Source organism: Chamaea fasciata, unplaced genomic scaffold (assembly GCF_029207755.1).
Source record: "Chamaea fasciata isolate MVZ Bird 193981 ecotype frontalis unplaced genomic scaffold, bChaFas1.0.hap1 SCAF_5, whole genome shotgun sequence".
NCBI lineage: Eukaryota > Metazoa > Chordata > Aves > Passeriformes > Sylviidae > Chamaea > Chamaea fasciata.
In genome coordinates, this window is record NW_027094090.1 from 67,623,705 (window position 1) to 67,647,610 (window position 23,906).

The 23,906-nt window shown below is 46.4% G+C and overlaps 1 protein-coding gene across 2 annotated transcripts in view; it reads left to right on the forward strand.

Moving 5' to 3' along the window:
- Window positions 1-23,906, forward strand: part of CECR2 (CECR2 histone acetyl-lysine reader) — a 91,831-nt gene that overhangs the window by 46,794 nt on the left and 21,131 nt on the right. Inside the window, exons 2-5 of one of the 2 annotated variants that reach the window (XM_066184291.1) lie at window positions 2,267-2,361; window positions 21,856-22,039; window positions 22,734-22,873; window positions 23,330-23,434. In XM_066184291.1, the coding sequence (XP_066040388.1) occupies window positions 2,267-2,361; window positions 21,856-22,039; window positions 22,734-22,873; window positions 23,330-23,434 (524 nt within the window). Of the gene's footprint in view, window positions 1-2,266; window positions 2,362-21,855; window positions 22,040-22,733; window positions 22,874-23,329; window positions 23,435-23,906 lie in introns of those variants that run through there. The other variant, XM_066184292.1, reaches the window with a different exon arrangement.

Consider the following 23,906-nt stretch of genomic DNA (forward strand, 5'->3'; position numbering starts at 1 on the left):
AGCAGCGGGAGTTGGGGGGGAACAGCCCATCCAGGTGTTTTGGTCCCTGTCCGGGAGTTGGCATCCTGCCCGGTGCCCCAGGAATGTCCCCCTGCTCCTGGGGTGACCCGCCAACTCCAAAAATGTAAAAGGTCACTCTGGAAAACAATGGCTGCAGATAGGAGCTATCTGAGGCAGTTGTGGCCACTGCTTAAAGGAGTGTTAGTCAAACAGCAGGCTGAAAAGGCTCACGGGAAGCAGTTTAAATATTCCCTCATACAAAAGGCTGTCACATCCTAGCAGGGGCAGACTGCTGACTGACAGCTTTAATGAACAAGTGTATGTGGACGAGGGAGAGGCTGAATGCAAGGAGGCATCCCGGAGACTTACTTTCCCCCCACTGCCCATCATTCTGGGTTCTAACATGTCATTTTTCACAAGCTGCGGGTTTATTGCGGTAATGTGGTAATAACACACCTGGGATGGTTTAGCATATCACACGCTTTCGGTCCTCCCCGCTCCCCTCTCCCCCGGGGATATTTATGGAAGGCATATGTCCACTAAAATATTTTACAAATAAAGTAAGTCAACACCTCTAAACTACTAGCCACTTATCAAGTGGTAAGTAGGGCCAGGGCCAGGAGCTGGACTCAGTCCTTGTGGGTCCCTTCCAGCTCGGGGCATTCCATGATTGTAAGTGAATTCCCTCGGTAATTATTATTTATATAGCGTGATTACTATTTATACAGCAATAATACCACTCTGCCCAAGGGATGGCAAGCAGCAACTGCAGTTTTTGTATTAACTTGTCATTAAGCAGGGTGCTCATCTAGAGGCAGGGAACAGAGATTCCTGGGACTTCCCCAGGAGCTCAGTGGCAGGGACACTACATCAGGCTTTGGCTGCACGCTGGCCTTTCCTTACCTCCAGTTTCCACGTGTAATGGATGTGTTTGGTACATTCTTCACTGGGCAGGTGTCAGGCTTCTGCTGCCGAAGCACTTTGGGTGTTGCACAAGAGGTAAATAAGAGCAGTGTTGGTAATGAAAATATGCCATTAATACATTTCCAATAAAACTACAAGCGGCGTTTAAGCTGCAATCTGTTATCAATAATTTTATTACTGCAGTTACTGCGGTCTAATAAAAAAAGCACTTTCTCTTCTTTATTGGGTAAGTGCCAAAACGTTTATCCTTTATTCTCTGGCCATTAACCTTTATTCTGCAGCCATTAGCTTAGCTATTTGTGTAACAGTCTGTTGAGTAACATTCAAGTAGGAATTTGTATTCAATCCATTATTTACTCTGAAACCCAAAAAGAATAGCTTCTTATGCCTATATTGTTTATCCATATTAAATCTTGTTAAATGCTGTAGGCTAGTGATGATAAGTCTTATAGAAAGTGGATTTTTCTTACTGTGAATAATTTTCTGGCATACAAATAGAACCGTAATTAACCAAATAATATTTGGAAAACGAAGCTTGAAACTGCAAGCTGAAAAAGAAGATATTTCTCACAATATGTGCAAAATTCGTAATAACTAAATTTCAGGAGTTTATCCTTTTTGTGGATCAATTTCTGTATCACATCTTTGTGAACACTGTGCTGAAATAAGCCATGATATTCTCGAGCAGATTGAAATTTTGGGTCACAAAGTCTGACATCCCTCCATCCTTTCTCTTTTACTGGAGTTGGGGAAAAAAAAAAAAAAAAAGGAGCCCAATGGGAAATAAGTTAAAGAATCAAAATGCCTGCTTTTCTTTGGTGCTTTTGCTTGCTAGCTTTCAGCCATTTCTGGCAATCCATCTGAAACTGCTACTTCTGGGTTGTAAGTGGCTTTTAGTGCCCTGCTTTCTGAGCACATCTTTTAAATTGAGCTCAGCAGCCTTAGTGAGTGGAGGTAAAGCAGGAGAATGAAACTGTTGATTCCTGTCCATCAGGTGAACATGGGAGAAATCGTGCCTCTCTTATTAGGCTGTAGTGGATCTCAACCTCACTGAACCCTATTTTTCTGCGTCCAGACAAAAGCATTAGTCTTCTGGCTGGAGAGTGACATTCAGTAAAAGCCTTTCAAGGTCTTCCCATAAACTCTTGCAATGAAGAGGTAGTAGAAGCAGTGTTTTTAATGATGAGGAAGGTCAGTTTACCCCCACGTGCATTTTGCTGCTGTACACATACATGAGGCTGTTTGGGTCTTTTTGGTCCTGATGAGCTAGCGGGAAATTCTGAGGAATTATTTTAATGGTTGGATGTTTTTTTTTTTTCCTTCTCTCCTTTCTGCTCATTAGGAACTGGAAGCTGCTCTTCACGGGGACGATGTGGAGTTTATCAGCGACCTGATCGCTTGCCTTCTTCAAGGTTGTTATCAGCGCAGAGACATCACGTGAGTAACCTCGCTCCGTGGCTTAAGCACTTTGCAAGGGGAGCTAATTAACACGGTGGTGGGGATGTTTCACGGCTTTGGAGTGATGACATGGCACTGATCAGCAGCCACCAGCAATCAGGCCAGATGCTTCACCGAGTGGAAGGGAATTCCAGTTCTCTTGGGTTGAGTTGTAGGCTTTTAATTGTACAGACTCCTTTGTTCAGGTGCCGTGCAAAAGCGTGCTTGATGCCCTGCTGTAGCACTGGTGCACACAGTGAACACTCACATCTGCTGTTATGCTCTGCACTCTGTTTGGTCAAATTAGTGATATTAAGTCATCACATATGTTTTCAACGTTTGTGCGTGCTGCATAGCATGAAACTTGCTGCTCTGCACCCGCCTCGCTTGCATGAAAGATCCTGTCGCTTTACGTGGGGACAACTGTGATTATTTTCTTAGGAATATAAGGAGTATTGGAATCCCTTCATTTCAAAGTGATTTGAAATGTTCTCTTGAAGTTTGGACATCCAGAGACACTTTGTCAGTGTCCACTAAAGCAGCCTCCCAAATGGAGACATCTGCAGAGCATCATTCTTTAGAGGACGGCCGCTCGCACAGCAAAATGTGCTTGCAGTGATAGCAAAGGCTTGTTGCAGTGTGTTTTACTTGCTCTTTTGTGAATCACGTTAATAGCAAGGCATAATTGTGGGGACAAAGACAGCTTGGCAGCACGTGCAGTTGCTTGGAAGCAATCCTGCTCCCTAAGATCCCCCTGTTGTGGAGAGGCTTAGGCCGGTGCATGGGCATAACCTCGGGTGCTTGCACTGAAAGCTCTCTTTCTAATTAACTGATTATATTCAACGAAATTTATATAGTTTATTTACATATACATATGCCACTTAATTAAGTTCTCTCTCATTGCTGCATAGACGTGCAGCATCAGTGGGAATCAGGACCTGAACTAGGCAGCTGCACTGCCTTTACATGTGTATCTTCTTCATCAAAATATCCAGAGCAAAATATACATGCAGCATGTATATTTCTTGTAAACATGCAGCAAGTTTATTTCTTCATACCAAAGCCATCAGAAGGTAGTGGTTTGAGTGTTTTTGCCCACCTGGCCCAGCTGACCCTTGTAGCAGCAGCGGAAGATTTGTCTTTGATAAAATTCATAGGTTCCACATTGTGAGGTTCTCCAAAACTCTCCAGAGCTGAGAGTGTCCACTTAGTGTAATTGCCTCTCCATTTGCAACTCTTTTAACTAAGAACATTCAGGGATGAATCGCGGGTGAGTCGTTGGACACTGGCAAGCTGTCTGTCTGTCACCCAAACAAACAAACAAAACACACAGCCAACCACCCAAACAGTCCTGCTGGGCTGCCTGAAGGAGAAACCAACCAGCTGCACCATTTCTGCAGCCTCCTGTGAGAAGGGAGTTCTCTCATGGGCACGGGGATAATGAGGAAAGAAATTTCTGCAGAGGAGATGGGGAAGAGGGCACAACAGGAGCACTGAGGTGGGAATGGCTTAAGGGATATATCAGGAAAACTGCCTGAAGCTGCTGGGATGTTGGAGAGCTGAGCTCTGAGGCACTGCAGAGGAAGCAATGGGGGAGGCTACCTGGAAACAAGAGGGAAAGATGCTGCATGCAGAGGGATGTCACGAAGGGAGAAGCATTAAGATGTAGTCTAAATATGAAAATCTGTAGATAAATAAGAATGAAAGTGATGGCTTGGGTACAGGTCTGAGAAACAAACTTGCCACACTGTTTCACACTTGAAATCAACTGAGGAATCCAAAAGCCTAAAATTCTCCATGTTCCTTACACATTTCCTTGCCAACACCATTTTCCCCCATCCCCAGTTCAAGAGGCATAGGTCTTGGCTTACGCACAGCTTCCCTTCTGTACCTTGTTTTTCTGCAGTTAGTTGTAGGAAGCTGAGCCTCCGATTGATTTTTCGAGTGCAAATGTACTGCAATGTACAAAGCCATGCAAGTGTAAAGAGGCAGGATTTGTGTTGAGTTCAGACTTGGCTTTTCACAGTGGCCCAGGACTCCGTGCTTCTCTGCTGCAGACAGATCACAGGTATCTGTCTCAGGTGAGAAAAATCAGCAGTGTCACAGATCATCCTGGTGGTGTTACTGCAGCATCTTTCCAGTCATTCGTGCCCTGCGCCCTCGCGCTGAGGCTGTGAGCTGTTACTATCAAGGCTATAAACTTTTGTTCCCTCAGAGAGAAAGGCAGGAGCTTGTTCTTGGGCTGGAGCACCACAGCTGGAGCACGGGATGCTTCATAAAACCTCACTTTGCCTACCTCTCTGAGGGGTTTTGAGGTTTAATTAGTTTTGTGTCGGGTCTTAGAATCTTTGATGGCCAAAATGTTATCTGCCTCTGCTTTCTCACAGTGTGTCTGGGAGCAGCTTGCAGTTCTTGTCACATCTGTTTTGACGGTGCGCAGGACTTGAGGCAGAGCTGGGCTGCCTGGCTTTAATCATGCATCATAGAGGGGTATAAAACTGTCACATACCTTTGCTAATTATAATGTGCTCTCAAGTAATTTTGGAAGTGGCTGAGAGCCCTTCTAATGCTCAGTTTAACGTGCTCTAGTTTGATTTGCTTTCCATTCTTTGGGGCCGAAAAAAAAAAAGATTAATACTTTTGTAGGCTTCTGTGATCCTTGGTTTTGAAGTAGCGCAACTTTGCCTTGATTTTGATATTATTTATGATAGACTTAAAAAAAAATAATAATCACATGCAAGAGAGACGGCGTTTTACCGTGTTTGATGGCTAAGGAGTGTTGTCTGGTAACATTAGACTTTCTTTGAGTAATGGATATCTGTGTTTAACTACAGGGACTACTTGATGGGATGCTACGTGATCTTCTCCAAAGTCTTATTTATCATAACCTAACATACCTGTTAGGAGCGCTCCACTGACCTCATTCTTGCTGTGTTAAGTGCTGTAGAAGTACAGAACAAAACCCAGTTGCCTGCATTTCTGCATCTTTAGCAATGACCCTGTAGCTGTCCTTGCCTGGCACCAGGTAGTTTGAGCGCTTGGCCAGGACAGTTTCCCCGTTGCTCTCCTCTTTTTACTCTGAGCCAAAATACTCGTGTGCCATGATCTTCAGCCTTTGTTGTTTTATAAATACCCCTCATAGTATCCATATACCATCTGTACCATCTGTGTGTAGCTGCTACGGGTGCAATAGGTATCTAAGGCACGCTTTGGTTTGATGCCAGTGAGATTGCCCGCAGGTTTTTCCTGCTCCCAGCTTTTTTTTTGCACAGGTCTTAAAATGTCTGTGTTTTCTTTTAATTGCTTCAAAAGGCAAATGCCCAGAAAAACTCTTTGATAGAACTTGGGGGTTGCAAAAAAAAAAAAAAAAAAAAAAAAAGAAAAAAAAAATTAAGCAGTTTGAAAAAAACCCTGGTGCTTGCTTCAGATTCTCTCTGATATAAATTGGGTAGCTGCATAGTCCCTAGGGGCTGCCACTTTAATTCCAGCAGGAAATGTGACTTGATGACTTGTATGAAGACAGGAAGATCAGAGCTTCAGCTAACGGCAGCGGCCACAGCAGGAGCCTTCTGCAGCTGGTTTTAAGTAAGAAGTGATGGTGTGACATGGATGTGTACACTCAACTAAAATATTCCAGAAAAGCTCCTGCTGTTCAGCCTTTCTTTGGGTGAAACTTGTTCTTCAATGTTCTGTTATTGCACTTCTGCTCTTTTTTCTAATGTGGTGGCATAAAAAGTTTCAGTAACTTTATTGTATTTTGTATTGGGAGGCGTTTTGTATGCTGCTACTTTGTCTCAAAAAACATCTTTGCAGCTTTTTCTTATGTTTTATTTTGTCAACATGCACAAAGGCCAGAATGTGAGGAGGAAGAAAAACAGTATCACTTGCTTTTCTTTTTTTTTTTTTTTCCCCCTGTGCCCCATGAGATTCTTTTCTTTTTTTCACACCTCAGGGGATTGGTCCATCAGTATAGCTGAAAACTCTCTTATTGACTTCTGTGCCACCAGAGGGGATTTGCTTCCCTAGGAACTTCAAATGGTTTTTTTCCTGTTATTTCTTCCCTAATGCAGTGGAATTTTTTTTTCTTCCCAAGGCGATCATTGGTTTTGCACCCCCCCCTTAAGCTCCTTTGGGATCCCTAAACTATCCTCGGAGTCTTTGGCTTGTAGTTTGCACCTGGTTTGTTCTAGTAGGGATAACGAGAGGATATTCCTTAACTCCTCTTCCCTTTCCCACAATTGTTTAAATTACTTCTTTCCTATCCTTGGTGGCATTCAGAAACACTCCCAGTGTGGCATCTGAAGAGCTGTGTTTCCTACTTGCTGAGCTGCCACTCAGGAACACCGTGTCTGTTCTGTGTATTTTCTAACACTTGTTCTGTAATCACTTATTTGAGCTTTCATCAGAGAGAGAGAATCTGAAATCTTCTAACCTACTGAGGAACAATACCTGTTTCTGAGGACTGTGTTTAATAGCTCTGGGTATTTTTCTTCTTCCTTCTGCTTTGTCACTTTTGCCCAACCTTGTCCTTTATTCTGTGTGGACTGTGTCCTTACAGGTACTTTGGGGGTTACCCCAGGTCTCATATTTTGGAAAAGAGACCTCGGTAAAATGCTTGACATCTTGAAATCACCCTTGTGCATGTGCCTGCATGAGCTGTGTCCTTCCAGAAGTGCTGTTTGTCAGTCTGGTCCGGGGGATAAAGTGGCAAGTCAACAGGAATAGCTGGCTGAGATTTCAGTCTCATGGATGCTTTGTGAACTAGGCTGTGGGAAGAGCTAAGCCGAGGTACTGAGCTGGATGAATTCACCACTTCAGCCCAAGCCATAATCTCTGGGGCAGCCAGCCTAAGCTCAGTCACAGCAGACCTGGTGCCCACCAGCTTTGGAAAGAGTTTTAGCAGCCGGCTCCTGCAGCTGTGCCGGTGACCTCGGTTATAACAACTGCTTCCACAGCCCGGCCACAAAGCACCTCACTAACTCAGAATCATATTCATGAATGCCAAGTGAATATCAACAAGATCAGCATTATTTACAGTCTGACTTTTAACAAGTGCCGCCTTGCATACATCATGGATATTGGTGGATGGCCTCTGGAATCAACCCGCTATCGGCGGCACTGGAGATACCGTGAAGGGGGCAAGGGAGATGAAGTGGCTACATTGCTCATCTTGAATCTAATTTTAATATTTATTATAGTAATAGCCAAGCCATGCAAGGTGAGCCTTTTAAAGGGTAAAAAGTGAAAATGAAGCAGCTGGCAGGTGTTGGCAAAGGAAGGATGAGATTACAGCGGTAAAATAACACGGTCATTCAGAGATTAATGAGAAGCACAGTGGAATAAAATTATAGAGTTGAAATATAACTAAAGCTAAGTAAATGTCTTTGATTCTCAGATGGATAAAATGAATCTTTAAAGAAGAATTTGAAGAAAAGTTGGTAGCGTGTTCTGGAAGTGCTATTCCATGGATGTGGTGGAGAATAAGGACCGAAAACAGTGGGAGAAAAAGAGGAAAAGCTGTGCTGTTATTGTCAGGGCAGATGGATGAGAGACAAACAGATTGGATTGCTGGGGAGAGGGAGTTATGCAAAACATTGACAGGGAGGAATAGGTGGCTAAACTTCAAAGGAGGAATAGGGAACAGTCAGCAAAGGGTCTTGGAGACTGCAGTGATGTCATCATGCCAGTGTCAGAGCATGAAATATGAAAGGGACAGCTGTATTTATAACTTCTTGATGTTGCAAACCAAGTACTCTGGAGAGGAGGAAGAAAGCAATGATGAAAAAAGAAACTGAGAAGGCAAGTGAAAATATCTTCTCCTTTCAAGGAAGGAGGCAAAGAACTGTGGAGAGAGACAGATGGGGTGTGGAAGTTCGCCCGATGTGAAACCTTTGCCCTCACTTTTGAGGCTCGCAGTGTTGCTCCAAAACACTGGTGCAGGATTCTTGCTCCAGCACAGTTGGTTTCTCAGGCCCCTCCCTGGCACCTCATCCATGTTTAGTCCAAGGGTGAACATTGGAGAAGATCTGAAGTAATTGTTTTGGAGCCTCTTAGCCTCAGCGGGCTTGATGGAGAGCTGGGGTGGCTGCTGGCCAGCTGCTAGGCCACTGTCACAGTGTGGTGTGCTGTGTCAGTCTCTGTTCTAAGTCACCTGTGTTTTTACTTTTCTCCCGTTTTACTTTTGATCTTTCCTCAGTTTCTTTCTGGCTCAACCAATGTAGTGGTTTAAACTTTAGGGAAAAGGAGTTGGAAGACCCGTTCTGAAACAAATCCCGAAAGGGACTTCTTTAGGACCTACTTATCTGTAAAAACTTGGGTTTATCCGTGGTCTCCAGAAACTTACAATGTGTGGGGCTGGTTCTAAGAGGTGAATTTGCTAAACTTATTTGCTTCAAGGCAACCCCAGACTGGGTATTTTGTGCCTCACAGGGGACTCTTTTCTCTGACATTAAGTGTATTTTTCTCTGAGTAGCAAGGCACGGTTAAGGGCTTGTTTCATATGGATTTGTGCTGTCATACAGCGTGTGCCCTATTTCCCCATCATCATCATCATCAAGACAATAACTCCAGCTTCTTCCCCACTGTGCTCATCATCACTGGAATACCCTAAGGTCCTCTCTGCAGCCCCCAAACAATCACAAGTGCTTATGGCATAGCAATACTGTTGTCTTTCCTTGTGGCAATGAATCGGGAGCCTGCTTTCTGTTGATGGGCGCTAGGAATGAACAATACAGCATTAAGCTGGCTTCACTTGTTCTTCAAGGATCCAGGAATGAATAGTAAGTAATGATCCTCTTCCAGTCTGAATGTGGAGCCTGTAAGCCCCATTCCTATTTGCTCCTTCAGAATATAGGCGATGTATTTGGCTCTTTTGTAAGTTAATCAGCTCCAGCTCCCAAGGAGCTTCTCCTCAAAAAGAATCAAATAACAGCACTGGAAAGAAAAAAGCATGTGGATTACAATTGGCAAGTACATATTGAAGCTTGGCTAGATGCAGGTGAAGGTCATTGATGGGAAAAGTGAATTGTCGTTGCAGAAAAACCAAAGCCCTTGCTGTTCAATCACAAGGTGAAATTTGGGCTTTAGGTACATTCGTTTATGGTGGAGCATCCAGAAGGCTGAGATCGAGAGTGCCGTGGCTTGATCTTCTTAATCACGTCCAGAGTGGCTTCTTGTTGGGGCGAGCCCTGTGTGGTTGGTCGTAGAGGTCACACAGAACCAGGACACTAAACAAGGAAGGAAAAATCAAAAGTCAAAACCGTGCAGCAGTGTGTGGCAGCGTTCGCACTTCATGTATCTGTGTGGCCATCAGCATCCCTCCTTGCTCTTCTCCAGGTCAGAGCAGTGTGTGCTGGCTGTGTGCCCGTGGTGCAGGAGCTGAGGTGTCCCTCAGCAGAACCCCTCAGAGCAGCAGCCTGCATCTTTCCAGGCCTCTCACCCCCCACCAGTGTCACCCAAAGCCCCCCCCCAGTCATCTTCCCCAAAGGAACTTGTTCATTCCTTTTTGAGCACGCAGATCTCTCTCTCTTTTTTTTTTTTTTTCCCCTATCAAACAACCTGTAACTAGTTCTTGGGTTAGTTAATGGTTCTGACACCGGTTCTTTTTGTTTTTCCCGTTTTGATCCTTCAGGAGATTGCCCTTTGTTATTCAAAGCCCAAGGTACTCGACACAGAAGCAATGCAGAAGCCCCCGGGCTGTCCCGGCTGTGTGATCGTTGTGCCCATGAGCGATTCCCATCCTCAGTGTCTGATAAGCCTTGGGGAAGAAATGGGAAGAGAAAAGAATGCAGCACTCCGAATTCCTGAGGGGTGCTGGGAGGCATCCATCCATGTGGGGGCTGGAGGATGTTCACCTGCTGACCAGGGCCTTTTCACATTCAGCATTTCATGCTGCCAGGGGACCTTCCTGCCTTTGACCTTCTTTACAAGGCTGACAAAAATCGGGTTTCCTGTTAGGGAGAAAGGTATCTTGCTTGGCTAAGTTGTTTGCAGAAATGTCCGGGTCAGAGGGGTTTGTGTTCAGGCCCAGGAATTGCTTTTCGAGCTCTAAAACTGACCCTAGGAACTGCTGTCTTGGATTTACTTGCTCTGTGGAGAGGCCAGGTTCTTTGGTTTTGTGTCACATCCAAAAAGTGGCATGATTTACTGATGCTGTTAAATCTGTTGGTGTCATGCAGCCTGCTGATGTGCCTGTAAAATCTCCAGTTTGGCATCAGCGTGGCGTCATCCTCTCTTGGTGATCTTCAGCTTCACCAGGGCACCAGCTGTGCTGCACAAGTCAGAGCATTGTTCCTTCAGTCTTACTCTGCACCTCTGTCTTCTGCCGCCAGCACCATGGACATCAGAAGCCACCATGAGCACATCTCTTTGCCATTATCTCCATCCTTTAGTGCCAGTGTTTGTCCCGTGCCTTTAGCACACAGCCTGGTGTTGGCTCTGAGGCTCAGGACCTCTCTTCTGCCTCCTGCCATTCTGCCTTGGCCGCTGGTCTCTGTCACTCCCTTTCTTTTTTTGGACAGGACGGAGTTCTCTGTACCTCAGGGTCTTGGGAGGTTCTTGTTTCTTGTCCTGAACATGCTCTGAGGGAAAAATTCGTATTCCCTGTGTATCTGTGGTGATAGATCTCGTTGGATAGGGCAGTGTTGGGCTTCAGCTCTCCAGGCCTGTTCGCTAGCATGCCAGGGAATCAATTGCTTCATGAAAGCCATTTTTCCTGGCCTTCCCCAGCCAAGATCAATGTCATCCCATGGCAGGAGTTGGCCCACACTTGGACATCTCCCTTGTGTGTTCTTGTACAATCACAGCTTGACAGCAGAGCTTCTTAGGTGCAATAGGCATTTTCAGTTCTGTTGTTAATTTATCAATTACAATTATAACAAATTATAATCTATTAAATTATCAAATAGGTGATGGTGTGAGATAACTTCTTCCCTTGGTCCTTTGCACCTCAGACCTAAAATGTGACGATATCAGAACTGGAACCACCCTGTTCTAGTAGCTGCTGTGCTTCCCTTGCAGGGGGAAGCTTTCAGAACTGATTTTGCCTCTTTCTTGGACTCCCTTGGCTCAACAGCTTCCCCAAGGCAGGAAAAGAGTAGCTGACCCTTCTGGGGACACTCAGCTTGTCTCCTCTTTGGTTGCTGAACTGTTCAGTGCAGAAACCTATTTTTTCTTGACAGACATTGGAGTCTGACTAACCTTCTCACCAGGAGTTTTCTGGAAGTTCCTATACATTTCCAGATGCACAGTATTTTACAATTTCAGCCATAATCTCAAGGAACTGAGGTCTCTATTTTCAAGCTTTCCTCTGTGCTGGAGCTGTAGTGCAAGTTTCAACACGATGGTTGAAAATGCATGTCAGTGACTGATTACAGAGCTGTTTCCCTCTTGGAGTTTCTACCCTTGCTGCTTTCATGGGCTGCGTGTCACATTGAATGCAACTGATTTGTTACTGCACCCTTTGACTGATGGTTTCAGGATAGTACCCTAAAGGTAAAATTGAATAAACTGTGAAGTACAGGGTATCTGTGGGGTTAGTGTGTCAGCAAAGCTGGGTGGGTGTGTTTAAACCCTCAGTCAAAAATAACAATGCCCACGGAAAATTGCATCATCACTCTTAATTTATTGTATTTATGCAGATGTAATTAAGGGACAAGACAGTTTAAAAAACGGTCACAGATTCTCTTCTTCCTATGCATTCAAGGTAAATAATCCTTTCTGTTCATCTAATGCTACATTAATTCTTGTTTTCACAAATTACGTATGGCAATACAGTTTCCTCAACATAGTGATGTTTCATGATCTTTTAGCAGAATTCTGTTCCCTGTTTTAATCCAGTTATCCAACTCATTGATTTGTCATTATCGGTTTTCACTCAAATTGCAGCATCAGGAGTGGGGGATGGAGTTCCTGCTTCTCTGCCCAAAACCCTGCAGGTATTGAGAGCACAAGTCATCCCTTGATGGAGACTGTGCAGAGACTCACTGAGTTTGAAGGAGGGGTTGAGCTAGCATTGAAAGACAAATAAATTTTATTTTAGTCCCATTAATATTCCCTGGATCTGTCTGGGCAGTGGATGTATCCTCCTGCTTATCCCCTTTGCCCCCAGGATTTTATCTTCCTGTGGTACCATGTACCTTCAGGTGTTGTTTGGGATATTTCTGGCTGCTCTGGTTTCCTTGATACTCATATTCCCATTTCTTTCTTTGCCTGATCAAGCAACAGAAACACAGAAGCAACCCTTGCTCCTACCTAAAAAAAAAAAAAACAACCCATATGCAGGCCCCTGCACCCAGCATGCATCTAGTTAACAATATGTGTCTTACTCATCCTCCAAGAGCTGCATAATCCACCAGGCTTGGCAAACCCAACCCCTTTTCCCTCCAATGTTTCCCGTCTTCGCACCAATCGCTTTCCTTCCCTGGCTCACTGGGCCACGCTGGTCTCTTGGGATGGGGAGATGGATGCTGGGCATCTGCTCGCTCCCTCCTTCCTCCTGTTGTGGTGGGGAGAAAACGGCCAGGCGGATAAGGGCAGTGAGGAGCAGCTGGGCACAGGTGAAAGAAGGGCCATCAGTGCCTTCAGGTGGTGTTTCCTTCACGTGAAATTACTTTCACCTTCTCACGGGGAAGGAGGAACAACAATATGCCTCTTTGTTGCGTCCCTGTGCTTTGAGGTGTTAGAGGCAGGGCCACGGCACGAAACACTTGTGGCCTCTCCTGCTGATGAAAACAGAGCAGCCCTGGCTCGCAGAAGGGTGCTTGGAGCTCCTGCAAGCACAGAGAGGGAATATGATGGGACAGTTCGAAGTAGCAGGTATGTGTGATTTCTCCTGCCAGTGCTGCCTTTCTCTCACACAGCCCAATTAACAGGGGTCACAGAGCACTGATTAGCTGCCTTGGCGTTTTGTGAACATAAAGCAGTGAAAAATCCAGGGTGAACGGGGGAAAAAAAGATCAAATAGACACTTATCTCAGCACTCCTGCCTGTCCCTGGCATTTGCCAGCCTAAGGAAAGAGCCTTTCCAGAGGAGACCAATGCAGGACAGTGCTGTATCTGTGCTGATATCTCTGCTGCTTTTCTGCCTTTTCTCAGCAAAGTAACAAACAAGGCACCCCCAGCAGCTGTGTGGTTCATAGGGCTGTTGCTAGATAAGAGCCAAATCGCTGGAGAAGCTTGGCCACAGGCAGCTGGGGAAGATCAGAGCGTGCCCTTTTGCCACACTGCTCTGTGGGATGGCTTCAGTTCCTCCTCAGGAGGGGTGGGCTCGCTGCCTCCTGTCCTTGGTGTGAGGGAAAAGGGGTGGGAGGCAGCACGTACCAGCTCAGGGGAGGTAAAAGGGCGTCTCCATCTAGTTTTAGATTTGCTGAGTGTGGTCTAGTAATGCTAAGGAGCCCAGGCTGGAAACTTCCACGGTTGCTCAGGCTGTGCCTGGGGTGAGAAATCTGGACAAGCAGACCTGGAATGTTCCTGAAGGGTGAGCAGCTGTGGTCACCTCATGCCTTCCCCTCTCTTCCTTCGTGCTTCCCTTTTTTGGGGGGTAGCAAAGCAAAGCTCCCACTTCAGCTGTCATACCCAGGTTAAGTGACTGCACTTGCTTCTGTCAAGCCAGCACATGCTCCTGTGGTGTGATCCCTTATTAGAGCAGACAGCCCCCCTCAGCTCTCCATTCTCCCTGCCTCCCCAGAGACACTGCCTCGCTCCAGAGCTGTTCCTATTCTGCTTCTCTGTGGGATGCAGCATGTCTGCCAGCTCCCCTTCCAGCTTCCCCAGGTTTGACTGCATGGAAAACGGAGGAGGACAAGGAGTAGGAGTGTTCTTATGGCTGCTGACAGCCATGGGTTTTCATAGATGATTTTTCCCCCCTCTCCTGAAGAAGAAGGCTTTTGGAGTTCAGGTGGGAAGTCCACCATGCAGATCCAACCATGTGAATTAGATTTCTGTAGCAGGATTGTTCCACCCTTCTGCTGGTGAACCTTCCGTCCTAATTTAGTGTTACCGTGTTGGAGGAAAGGTCCAGAGCCCTGATGTCTTCTCTGAGCATGGCTTCAGCACATCCTCGAGGTGGTCTCTGCTCTCTGCCACCTTTGAGTTCTGGAAGTGAGTTATGGGATGGGCAAATGAGGAGCAGGGAACAGGAATTGCTTGGGTGCTGAAATCTGCTGTGCTTTACTTTTGTGGAAGACATGGGGGTATCTTCCATGGATGTGGAAGCCTCTAATTGCTCATGTTTCAGATTGCCAAATCCAGGAGTTAGGCCAGACTGTTTTAGGGAAGAGCTGCTGCTACTTAACATTTGCTAACCGGGTAATCTTTTGTCCTTCTGTTTTGAAACAAAACAGTGGTTCTAAGGTGGAAAGATTGTATTCCCATGTTCAGCAATGGTGAAGACAAATGTCCTTATGTGTAGAGCCCAGTGCCATCCACCTGCTTGACTCTTCAGGTGTCTTTCTCTTCCCTTACCTGATGGCCACACAGGTAAGGCACAGAATTACTGAGGTTGGGGCAATGTCTGCATTCAAACAGCTAGTTCCAGCTTGCCATGGAGGACTGAAGGCAGACCTGTGCATGCCTTGTGATGGTCTTGTGCTCCAGCAGTCTCTGCTGTCTTTACAACTCTGGGAGGAGAAACTTCACGCTGGAGGTCTGATCTGTGTAATTTGTATTTTCTCCCTCTAGACCATCCTTGGCTGGAATTTTTGAAGTTTTGTGTCGTGATTCATGGATCTCCAGCTTCCTGTTCATTTTGCTGTGCTGCGGGGAAGTGTTCTGTTCAGGGTGCTCATTTCCCTTGGGCCTCAGGCAGTTGGGTCACCCTGATGACAAGTGGTCTGAGCAATGTTGTTGGCTTGGACTCCTGAGCCAGCTGCACACACAGGGCTTGGAAGGATTCCTCTCCAACCTCCCTCTTCTCCCCCTGAGGAGGGATGGGGTTGTAGCTCTTTCCCCCCCGCATCATACTTGACTTAGTTTCTCAGTAGGGTAAATTGAAGGTGAAGTACAAGCTGGTCCATAAAGCTTCCTCCCCCACCTCAGATAAGAAAGCTCATTAATACAGTAAAGAAAAAAAAAAGGTCTCCATTGTTACATGAGAGCTCAAGGTCAGGCTGGTAGTAGTAACTCATATTGCTTCTAAGGTCAGCCTCAGCTTTCTCTTTCTGACAAGCCACGATAGATTGATCATGGGGGCCCTTACATTATTTTTTTTTTTTTCTTCTGAAATAGGCTTTGCTTCTCCTGACCCTCTTAATGATGTTTGACTGAGGTCATCCCAGCAAACCCTGAATCCTTCCCATTACCTTCCAGAGGGCTTGCCTTTGTGCCGAAGCATTGTATGCTTGTTAAGAATTAAGCTTTCCTGATCTCTGCTGTAGCAAAGAAGCTGTCTTCATTGGAGAGGCGAGAAATATCTTGAATGCCATCTGTCAGTTAATGCTCTCATTAACACCTGAGTGACTCCCAAAACCAAGCTGGTGCCTTTTTGCCAATTCTGAAGTTAAAAGGTGCCAGCCCATAAGGTGAAATATCTTCAGTCCATAAAATTAATTCCATTATAAAACGTCTGTTCTGATAAGACCTAGATTTTTGTTGTTGTCTCTTTTAACTGGAGAGATCACAGAGGCAAAGCCAGTTCTCTTGTGTGCTGTGAATTCGATGCCCAAGAGGTCTTTTTTCATTTAGTACTGAGAACCTCCTAAAAGCAACACTTGTGCTGGGTGACTGAATGTATCCAAGTCTTTTTCAGCTTTTAAAGCCTTTACCGGACAGAAGTATCCACATCTATTATTTCCCTTACTGGCTAATGGGAACTTCAAGAGTAATTACATTTACCTTTAAATGGTCTTTGGTAGAAAAGCTGAGCTCTCCCAGTCTAGTTTTCCACGTTCCTCCCACATACAACTCTTGGACAGGAGTTGGAAGAGATCTGTTGTTGTTCCTGCTCTCTGTCATCCTCTGGTTTTGTCAGGGTTCTTGGTGTTAACCTCAAGAACAATACACTGTGTGGGATTAGATGCAGGTCAGACTTGCCTTTTTCCCAGCAGTTTTAGCTCAAGAACATGCCAGTATTTACTCTTCCATTGCATTTTGTAAATTAAATGGAACAAGAGACTTAAAACACTGTCAACATGATAGATATTCTAGCTAGTGGGTCCAGGCAATTATTTGGCATCTGAACTTTCAGAAGGCTCATTTGTGTGTGCCAGCAGTGTCCAAACATCGTTGGTAAATTTTTGTCTCTGATATTTCGACTCCTTACCCTAATGTTTCCTTTAATCCAATATTTGCTCCCATAGGACCAGAGATTTTGTGAGGGGTGGGTTTTAGGTTTTTTTGTTTTTTTTTTTGAGAGATGTGTGTGGGGGGAGGGCTTGTAAAAAATTGGCAGCAGTAGACCAGTTAGGGCAATGTGCTGTGACAGTAATTCCACACTTGGGCCATGGCATGCTGCCTGCAGGAAGCACAGATTGACACAGGGACTCTCGTACTGAATTAGTGTTTGGTTTAGCTTTTGTTTGTTTGGCTTGATTTTGTTTACAGTTTTCCAGCCAAGATTTGATTTACTTTGGAGTCTTTAAAACCAAAAGCACAAGTTGACTCCGCTTCCTTTGGGCATAAGGATAAAAAAAAATAAAAAATAAGCATGTGTGCCTGTACACATAATTCAGCCCCAATTTTCTCAGAAGGAATTTCACGTTGAGTTTGCTCCTGCTCCCCGTGGGGCTGGGGTCTCTAGGTGCAGCTGTTCCCTACCAAGAGCGCAAACCAGAAGCTCCAACCAAATTTTTCCGTCTGTCCTGTCAGCTCTGTGAAACTCTCAGAGGATTCTCCAAAGGAGCCCCTCTAGGAAGCCGGGCACGGTGACCAAGCTGCTTCTTTCTGACAGCAGAGCATGACCCCACGCGTTAAAAGGGATGGGAAGGGTTGCCTCTCCTTTGAGCGGTGGAAAACACTGGGATGGCCAGGCGGGGGGAGGAGGAGTCCTCAGCTCCCCTCTGGTGGAGCACAGGGAAAGCTCAAGCTCCCTCTTTGGGAGGCAGCCGGGCAGCAGATGGCCGGGCTGCGGCGCGGAGCTGTCAGGGGTTCCTCATTTCTCTGCCTGCTCTGGGCGCCGATACCCACGGTGGAGAGGAGCCCCTCCCTCGGCTTGCTCCATCTTCTTTATGCCCTGATTTTTTTTGCAGCTGCTGCAGAAGATCACAGGCAACCTGAGCTGCAGCCTCAGTGGTACCTCTTGTGGATTGTCTGAGGCTGTTCCTCCCCTCTGACACAGATGTGCTAGGTTGTGTCCTTCCCTGTGCCCCAGATCTCCCTTTGAGTATGCAACATACGATTAAAACTTTCAACCACAGTTGCAATTCAGCTTTGACCTCCTTTCTAATCTTTGCATTAAAAAAAAGATAGGGACCTCTGACAACAGCCCTGTGGTTTCAGAGTGTAGCCAGGGATAAGACTAAGAATTGCACTGGGCTCATGAAAAACCATCCATGTGCGATGTACCACATAGATATGTATGTACCATTCCACCACTGCCCCACTACAGCTATCCAAATTGCTTTACACATTGGGGGGCAAATGCAAAGCAAAGGATGTTTTGACAAGTGAGGGAAAGTTTGTCTCAGTTTTATCAAATGTTAATAGTGCTAGTCAGGTTGGCATGGGAGAAGTTTTAGAGTTGCAGAGTTCTTTGAGGTGCCTTTTCTGATCTGTTGTAGCTGATTTCTGTAGTACTTTTCCTTGGTGAGGGAGCTGTGTGGAAGCTGCCTGTGCTGTACATCAGGAAGTGGTTGAGATGTGGTTAGAGTCGTGGCCCGTGGTCTCACACTTTGCTCGTAAATTGTTTCTAAGGCTCCCAGTTTACTTTTGGAAGAGGGTTGGTCTTCCTTTGGATACGTGCCCTGAGACAGAATGTGCCCATGTACCAGTTCAACCTCCTTGGGAATGCTCCAGATTGTAGAGAAAAGGACATGACTGACCTAACACTGCCTCCACATGCTGAGTGTTTTTACACATCTGAGTGATGCTGAGAACCTCTGGAGAAGAGACACATCTGTCTCCTGAGCTCAGTGGTTTCCTTCCTGCCTTCTTCCCATTTAACAAAAGAGCTTCGGGAGCTTCTCAGCTGCAGCAGAGACTCTGTAGGACTTTCAAGTGTATTGCTGTCCTCCTACTGAGCTTGAAAAAGGGATATTTAACAGACTGTATCAAAGTAATTCCATTCCCGGATCCAATCTCTCTGATTTTTGGGTTTGAATTTTACAGGTAATTCCAAACAGTTATTCTTGGGCATTTCTGCTTTGTGCGGGGAAGGACCCCAAGGGCAGGGATCTCATAGATTGCTGTCCTCCCTGCAGATTTTCTTCTCCAAACCAAGAGAGCTGTTTCAGAAACTTTTTTTCAAAGGGAAATATAAGAGATGGGGTAAGTGGAACAAACTGTAGGTGTGGCAGACAGGGTGAAGACGAGCACCCTACATTTGTCTGGAGAAAGGAGTCGGTTCCTATTAAGAGGGAAAATATAAATTGGGTAAGATTGAGAGTGATTGGGAATGCCTTGAGACATCTGTTTCCCATCTCTGGTTCTCATTTCTATCCTTATTCAAAGCGACAAATGCACAGTAGCTGTCTTTGAAAATTGATGGGGGTAGGAACTCAAAAGTACTCTTAAGAACAGAGCTTGTAATGCACTGAACACCGGGTGGATGGCGGAAATTTCTAGTGTTAGCCACTTATGTGAAAGTCAAACTAAAACCAAATTGGTTAAATCAACAGAGCCAATCCCTAGGGGGAAGGAGAGTTACATAGGCAAAGATTCCAAATGATCTTCTGGAATTAAACAGCTTCCTGGATCAGTTTTCTTTGAGAGCAGCCAAAATGATAGAGCAAGATAAGTGAACTCGTGCAAGTGGGAAAAGTATCTGTCTGATCCATGCCTTCCCGCTTTTTTTTTAGGTAGGGAAAAAAATATAGGAGTAGATAAAACCCTTCTACTTTTGTGGTTTCTTTCTGGCAATCCTTTTCATCCGCTAGTTATTCAGGATCCTAGGGAACCCACTTTTTCAGTCTATTTTATTGGAAATAGCCAGAACCTCTGTATCAGATTTTAAGAAATAATCTTCTGCCTTGAGCTCTGGCAGAGTTGAAGATCTGAACTTGTGGGGCTGAAACTTGAATGCTCTCTGAGAGCTTACAGTCTTTTGCCTTCTTCTTCTGGACTAAGCATCCAAATAAAAGTGATGCTTTACTGCTTTCAGGAAAAGATGTTCTCATCACTATTTCGGTTCTGGAAGACAATCAAAACTGCTTTTCTTTCTTGCTTGCTTTAATCTAATGACTTCTGTAAATATCTGACATTTAAGATATGTGATCAAATACCACTCTTAAAAAGTATGTGAGAGTGGTATTTGATCATATGTCTTAAATGTCAGATATTTATTACTGCCCTCTTTCCCAAATCGAAGTCCTTGCTGGAAGTTAGGTCTTGGGGTATTTGAGAAAGACAATGCAGGAAATGCACAGCTACTTCAGGTAGGTGTACTGTGTACTGAATACCTCACTTTAAAAAGGGTTATTTGCTGTAGTTTTCACCCTAAAATTACTGACTACTTGACGCAGTTCTGAGGCGTTTCGTAAAATGTCAGTCCTCCTTTTCTGACTGAACTTTGTCAGAGTAGCGAGCTGTTTCAAGTTCTATCTGTCTGATTGCTGATGTTAGTGAAACAGCGATGCTTGGGAACACCGATGCTTTGCTTGTGTCATGCAGATGGAGCAAACTCCAGGTTGCAGAGGGCACCAGGTCCAGGTACACTCAAGCATCTGTTGTTAAATACAACCAGAGGGCTGGTAACAGTGGTGCAGTGAGAGGAGATATCTCTGGGAGGTCAGCTTGCATTTGACGTCAGAGAGAAGCAGGCTGGTGAGGAGCGATCTGCAGGGTGATCTGCACTTCTCTCTACCCAAGGAGGAAGGGAAATGCTGCCAGGTGGACATGGCTTGAGGCATCTGTTCCTTCATTCTCGCAGTCACTGTCCAGTCACGGGTCCTTGCAAAGAAGTCTGGTCTTTACCAAATGTATGAAGACCCCTGTCTAATAGCTAACTTATTGTTGACTTTTAATGATCTCTCTTCAGCTGGATCACACTCCTCCACCTCTTTGTTAAAATATAATAGCTTTTGTAGAAGTTAGCAATTTCTCAGGGAAATGCAATTCTGTAGTGCTGGCGCCGTTCCATTAATCATATAGAGTAATCTGCTTGTGCCAAAAACCTATCAAGTGGAGCTGCCTTTTTGAGAGCTGGTGGGAATGTGTACCCAGTGGTGTTCTTGCTGGCATATGGACTTCCCGTGTGTGCAAGAATGGCTGGGGCATGGGGGGGGTCCCCTTTTGCTGTGCTCAGGGTACACAACTCGAGCAGGCTGAGCGAGCCTGGCACCTCTCAGGACTCAAAGTCATATGGACAGATCTTCTGAAAGTTTTATATTTAGGGACATGGCCCCTTTTCATTCCTTTCCCTGAAATTTTCAGCAATCAGAATAAAGGCTTAAGTCTCACTGAAATATAGACAGGAGTTCTTTGAGCCTTAAGCTCCATTAGTGGTCTTACACAAGTCAGATGGGGTATTCACTCTCAGTGCTAGATGAGGGTGAGAAATATCTGCTTCCTTGGGTTTCATGATGAACTGCTGGCAGTGAAAGTAGCACTCAGCTAGAAAATGAGACAGATCATTTTAATAATAATGTTTATGTAGAGGGGGGAGTCCTCTGTACTGGCTCCTTTTTGGGAGGTGCACTCCTGTTGGGCATGAGACTTGTGTGGCAGCATCCACGTGTGTGAGGGGGGCTGTGCTGATGTCCTGCCAGAGCCACCAGTGCAGGAACAGGCAGAAAGTGGCAGCACCTTTGGGAGGATGGAGGGAGAGGAGACCGGGGACCATGACAGAAATACAAGAAGCATGCAGCAGCAAAGTGGGGAGGAAGTGATCAGCTATGCAAAGTCTCAGGTCACTGAACCAGGGCATGGAAAACTTCTTTAGAAGTAGAGAGGAGCAGGGCTTGGCAATGGCAGATGTGAGGGGCAAAGGGGAATCTGAAGAAAATGGTCTCCACATCAAATGGGAAGAGTTGGAAGGGGACCAGACTGATAAATTTTGTTGCATCCCATTTTAGGGAAGGGTGGCTGTTGGTGTTAGCACAAGGCGCTGCCCATTGGGATAGAAAGGGGAGATGAGTTAGTACCACGCTTGGCTCCTTCTGCTTAGAAAGAAATAACAGTCTGTGTGTAAAAAGCTGTCTGTATAGCATGACATCCCGTGGTGTTGCAATGAGATTGCTGCATTTTGGGAATGTGAATGATGGACTGCACCCAACCATGGCTGCCAGTTTTCCTTCAGGTGCTCTCTGTCTCTCCATTGTGTTTGTTGCAGTTGCTTGGCTCACCAGGCATCTCTGGACACTGCAAACTACAGAAAGTGTGTGTGACTTTTCCTTCCTTGGTTAGATCCCAGACGTTTCACAGCTACCTGGAGGACATCATCAACTACAGGTGGGAGCTGGAGGAAGGGAAGCCCAACCCTCTGCGGGAGTGCACTTTCCAGGAGCTGCCCCTGCGCACGCGGGTGGAGATCCTGCACCGCCTCTGCGACTACCGCCTCGACGCCGACGATGTCTTCGACCTCCTCAAGGTGCTTTGGGCAGCAGGGATGAGGGAAGCTGCGGGGCCACAGGAGCTGGGCTGGATCAGAATCTTTCTGGAATGAGAAGGGGACACTGTGTGCCAGAGGTTCCCTTTGCCTTCCTCTGCCCTACACTGGCTTGAGCCCTTGTCCCGTGTGGATGTGGATGTATTCATAACACGGGAGTCGCTAAGGAAATTGGCCTCAGTGGCTGCTCTTTCTGCAAAGAGGGAATTTGGAGATGCTTTAATGGGAATGGCAGGGCTGTGAGAGCTGAGACTGCTGCCTTGCTGAGGGATGCTGTGAGATGAAAGGATGGGGATGAAGTATACTGGGGGAGGGTAGAGGAGGGGACGGGGGGGGGCAGGGAGCTTCTCAGGGCTGTGCGTGACTGTCGCCAGCACTAATTAGACCTTCCCTGTCAGGAGCACCAGAGATGAAATGTTAAAACGAGAGAGGCCATTCAAATTAGAGATGCCAATCTAAATCCCTCCCTGGACAGAGAGCGAACGTCGCCTTCCCCCTGGAGTAACATTTTCCCAGCTCGGCCGGGAGGAGCAGCTGTACTGCTGCTGTGGCATGGTGGGAGGGAGGGAAGGGAGGGAGGGAGGTGTTTACGGGAGGGGTGTCATCATGTCTCGTGTGACAATGTGGCCGCTTTTCAACTTGTCACCGTCTGGCGGGGGGCTCCCCGTGGGCGCAGGGCTTGGACGCCGACAGCCTCCGCGTGGAGCCGCTGGGCGAGGACAGCAGCGGCGCCCTGTACTGGTACTTCTACGGCACCAGGATGTACAAGGAGGACCCGGTGCAGGGCAAAACCAACGGAGAGCTGGCTCCAGACAGGTAACGGCCCGCTCACAACAACCCCCTCCCGCGCCTGGGTGCAGGGGGCTCCGCCTGACTGCTGTTGTGCCGGGGGGAGCGGGGCCTGGCGAGGGGCAGCGCGGGCGGGCCCGGAGTTGCCAAGCAGACTGGGAGCCGTGCATTGTGTCGCAGGCAGCCTGCGTGCAGCCTTTGTGGCACTGGCAGAGCCTGCTGTGGGAGCGATGCTGCCTGCCCCACCGCATTCCTGCCTGTCTGCCCCGCACCGCGTTCCGTGCCGTGCCGGCGGCTCCCAGATCAGGCTCCAAGCCAGTGGGAATCCCTCCTCTCCCCTCCCCGTCCTGTTGCTGCTCTGATTTAATCCCTCCTTTGGTTGGGTTCCGAGCAGCTGTTCCGATTGCTGTGCCCGTCTCCCGTCCTGCCAGCCTCGGTTCCCTCGCTCGGCAGATATTTCATGGTGGTTTTGCCGTTTTTCAGGGGATGTGGGGGGCAGACAAACACCCCAAACGTTCCTGGGAAAACAGGCAAGAGACGAGGGCGGCCTCCAAAGCGGAAAAAACTACTGGAGGAAAATTTGCTGAGGTATGGAAGGGTTCTTCCTGCAACAGACGTAAAATACCCGCATTCCCAGAGGGAAGAATAATGTATTTCTGGGGTTCCCCCAATAAGTATGTATATACCATGCAGCCATAATTTCAATGCAACTCCGAAGTGAAGCAAGCTCAGACTCGGTGGAGGCTTTGATCACTCTCCAAAGCAAATTCTGACCGAGCTGGAAGTTTGGTGAAACAGTGGGCATCACTCTTCCAACCACCTCACTTCACATGCAGTTCCACCACGCAGTGCTAGGGAATTTGCTCCTGCTAAGGAATACTTGCACTGTGTGGCTTGGAGCCAGAAATCCTGGCCTCTTGCGTCCAGATAGATGTTAGGACGCATCCCGTAAGAACTGAGATACTGCACTTGCCAAACTTCATCCTGCACCCTTCACTTATAAAAACTTTAGGAAGCTATGGTAAATATCTTTTTGAAAATGTATATATCAAACGTGTGC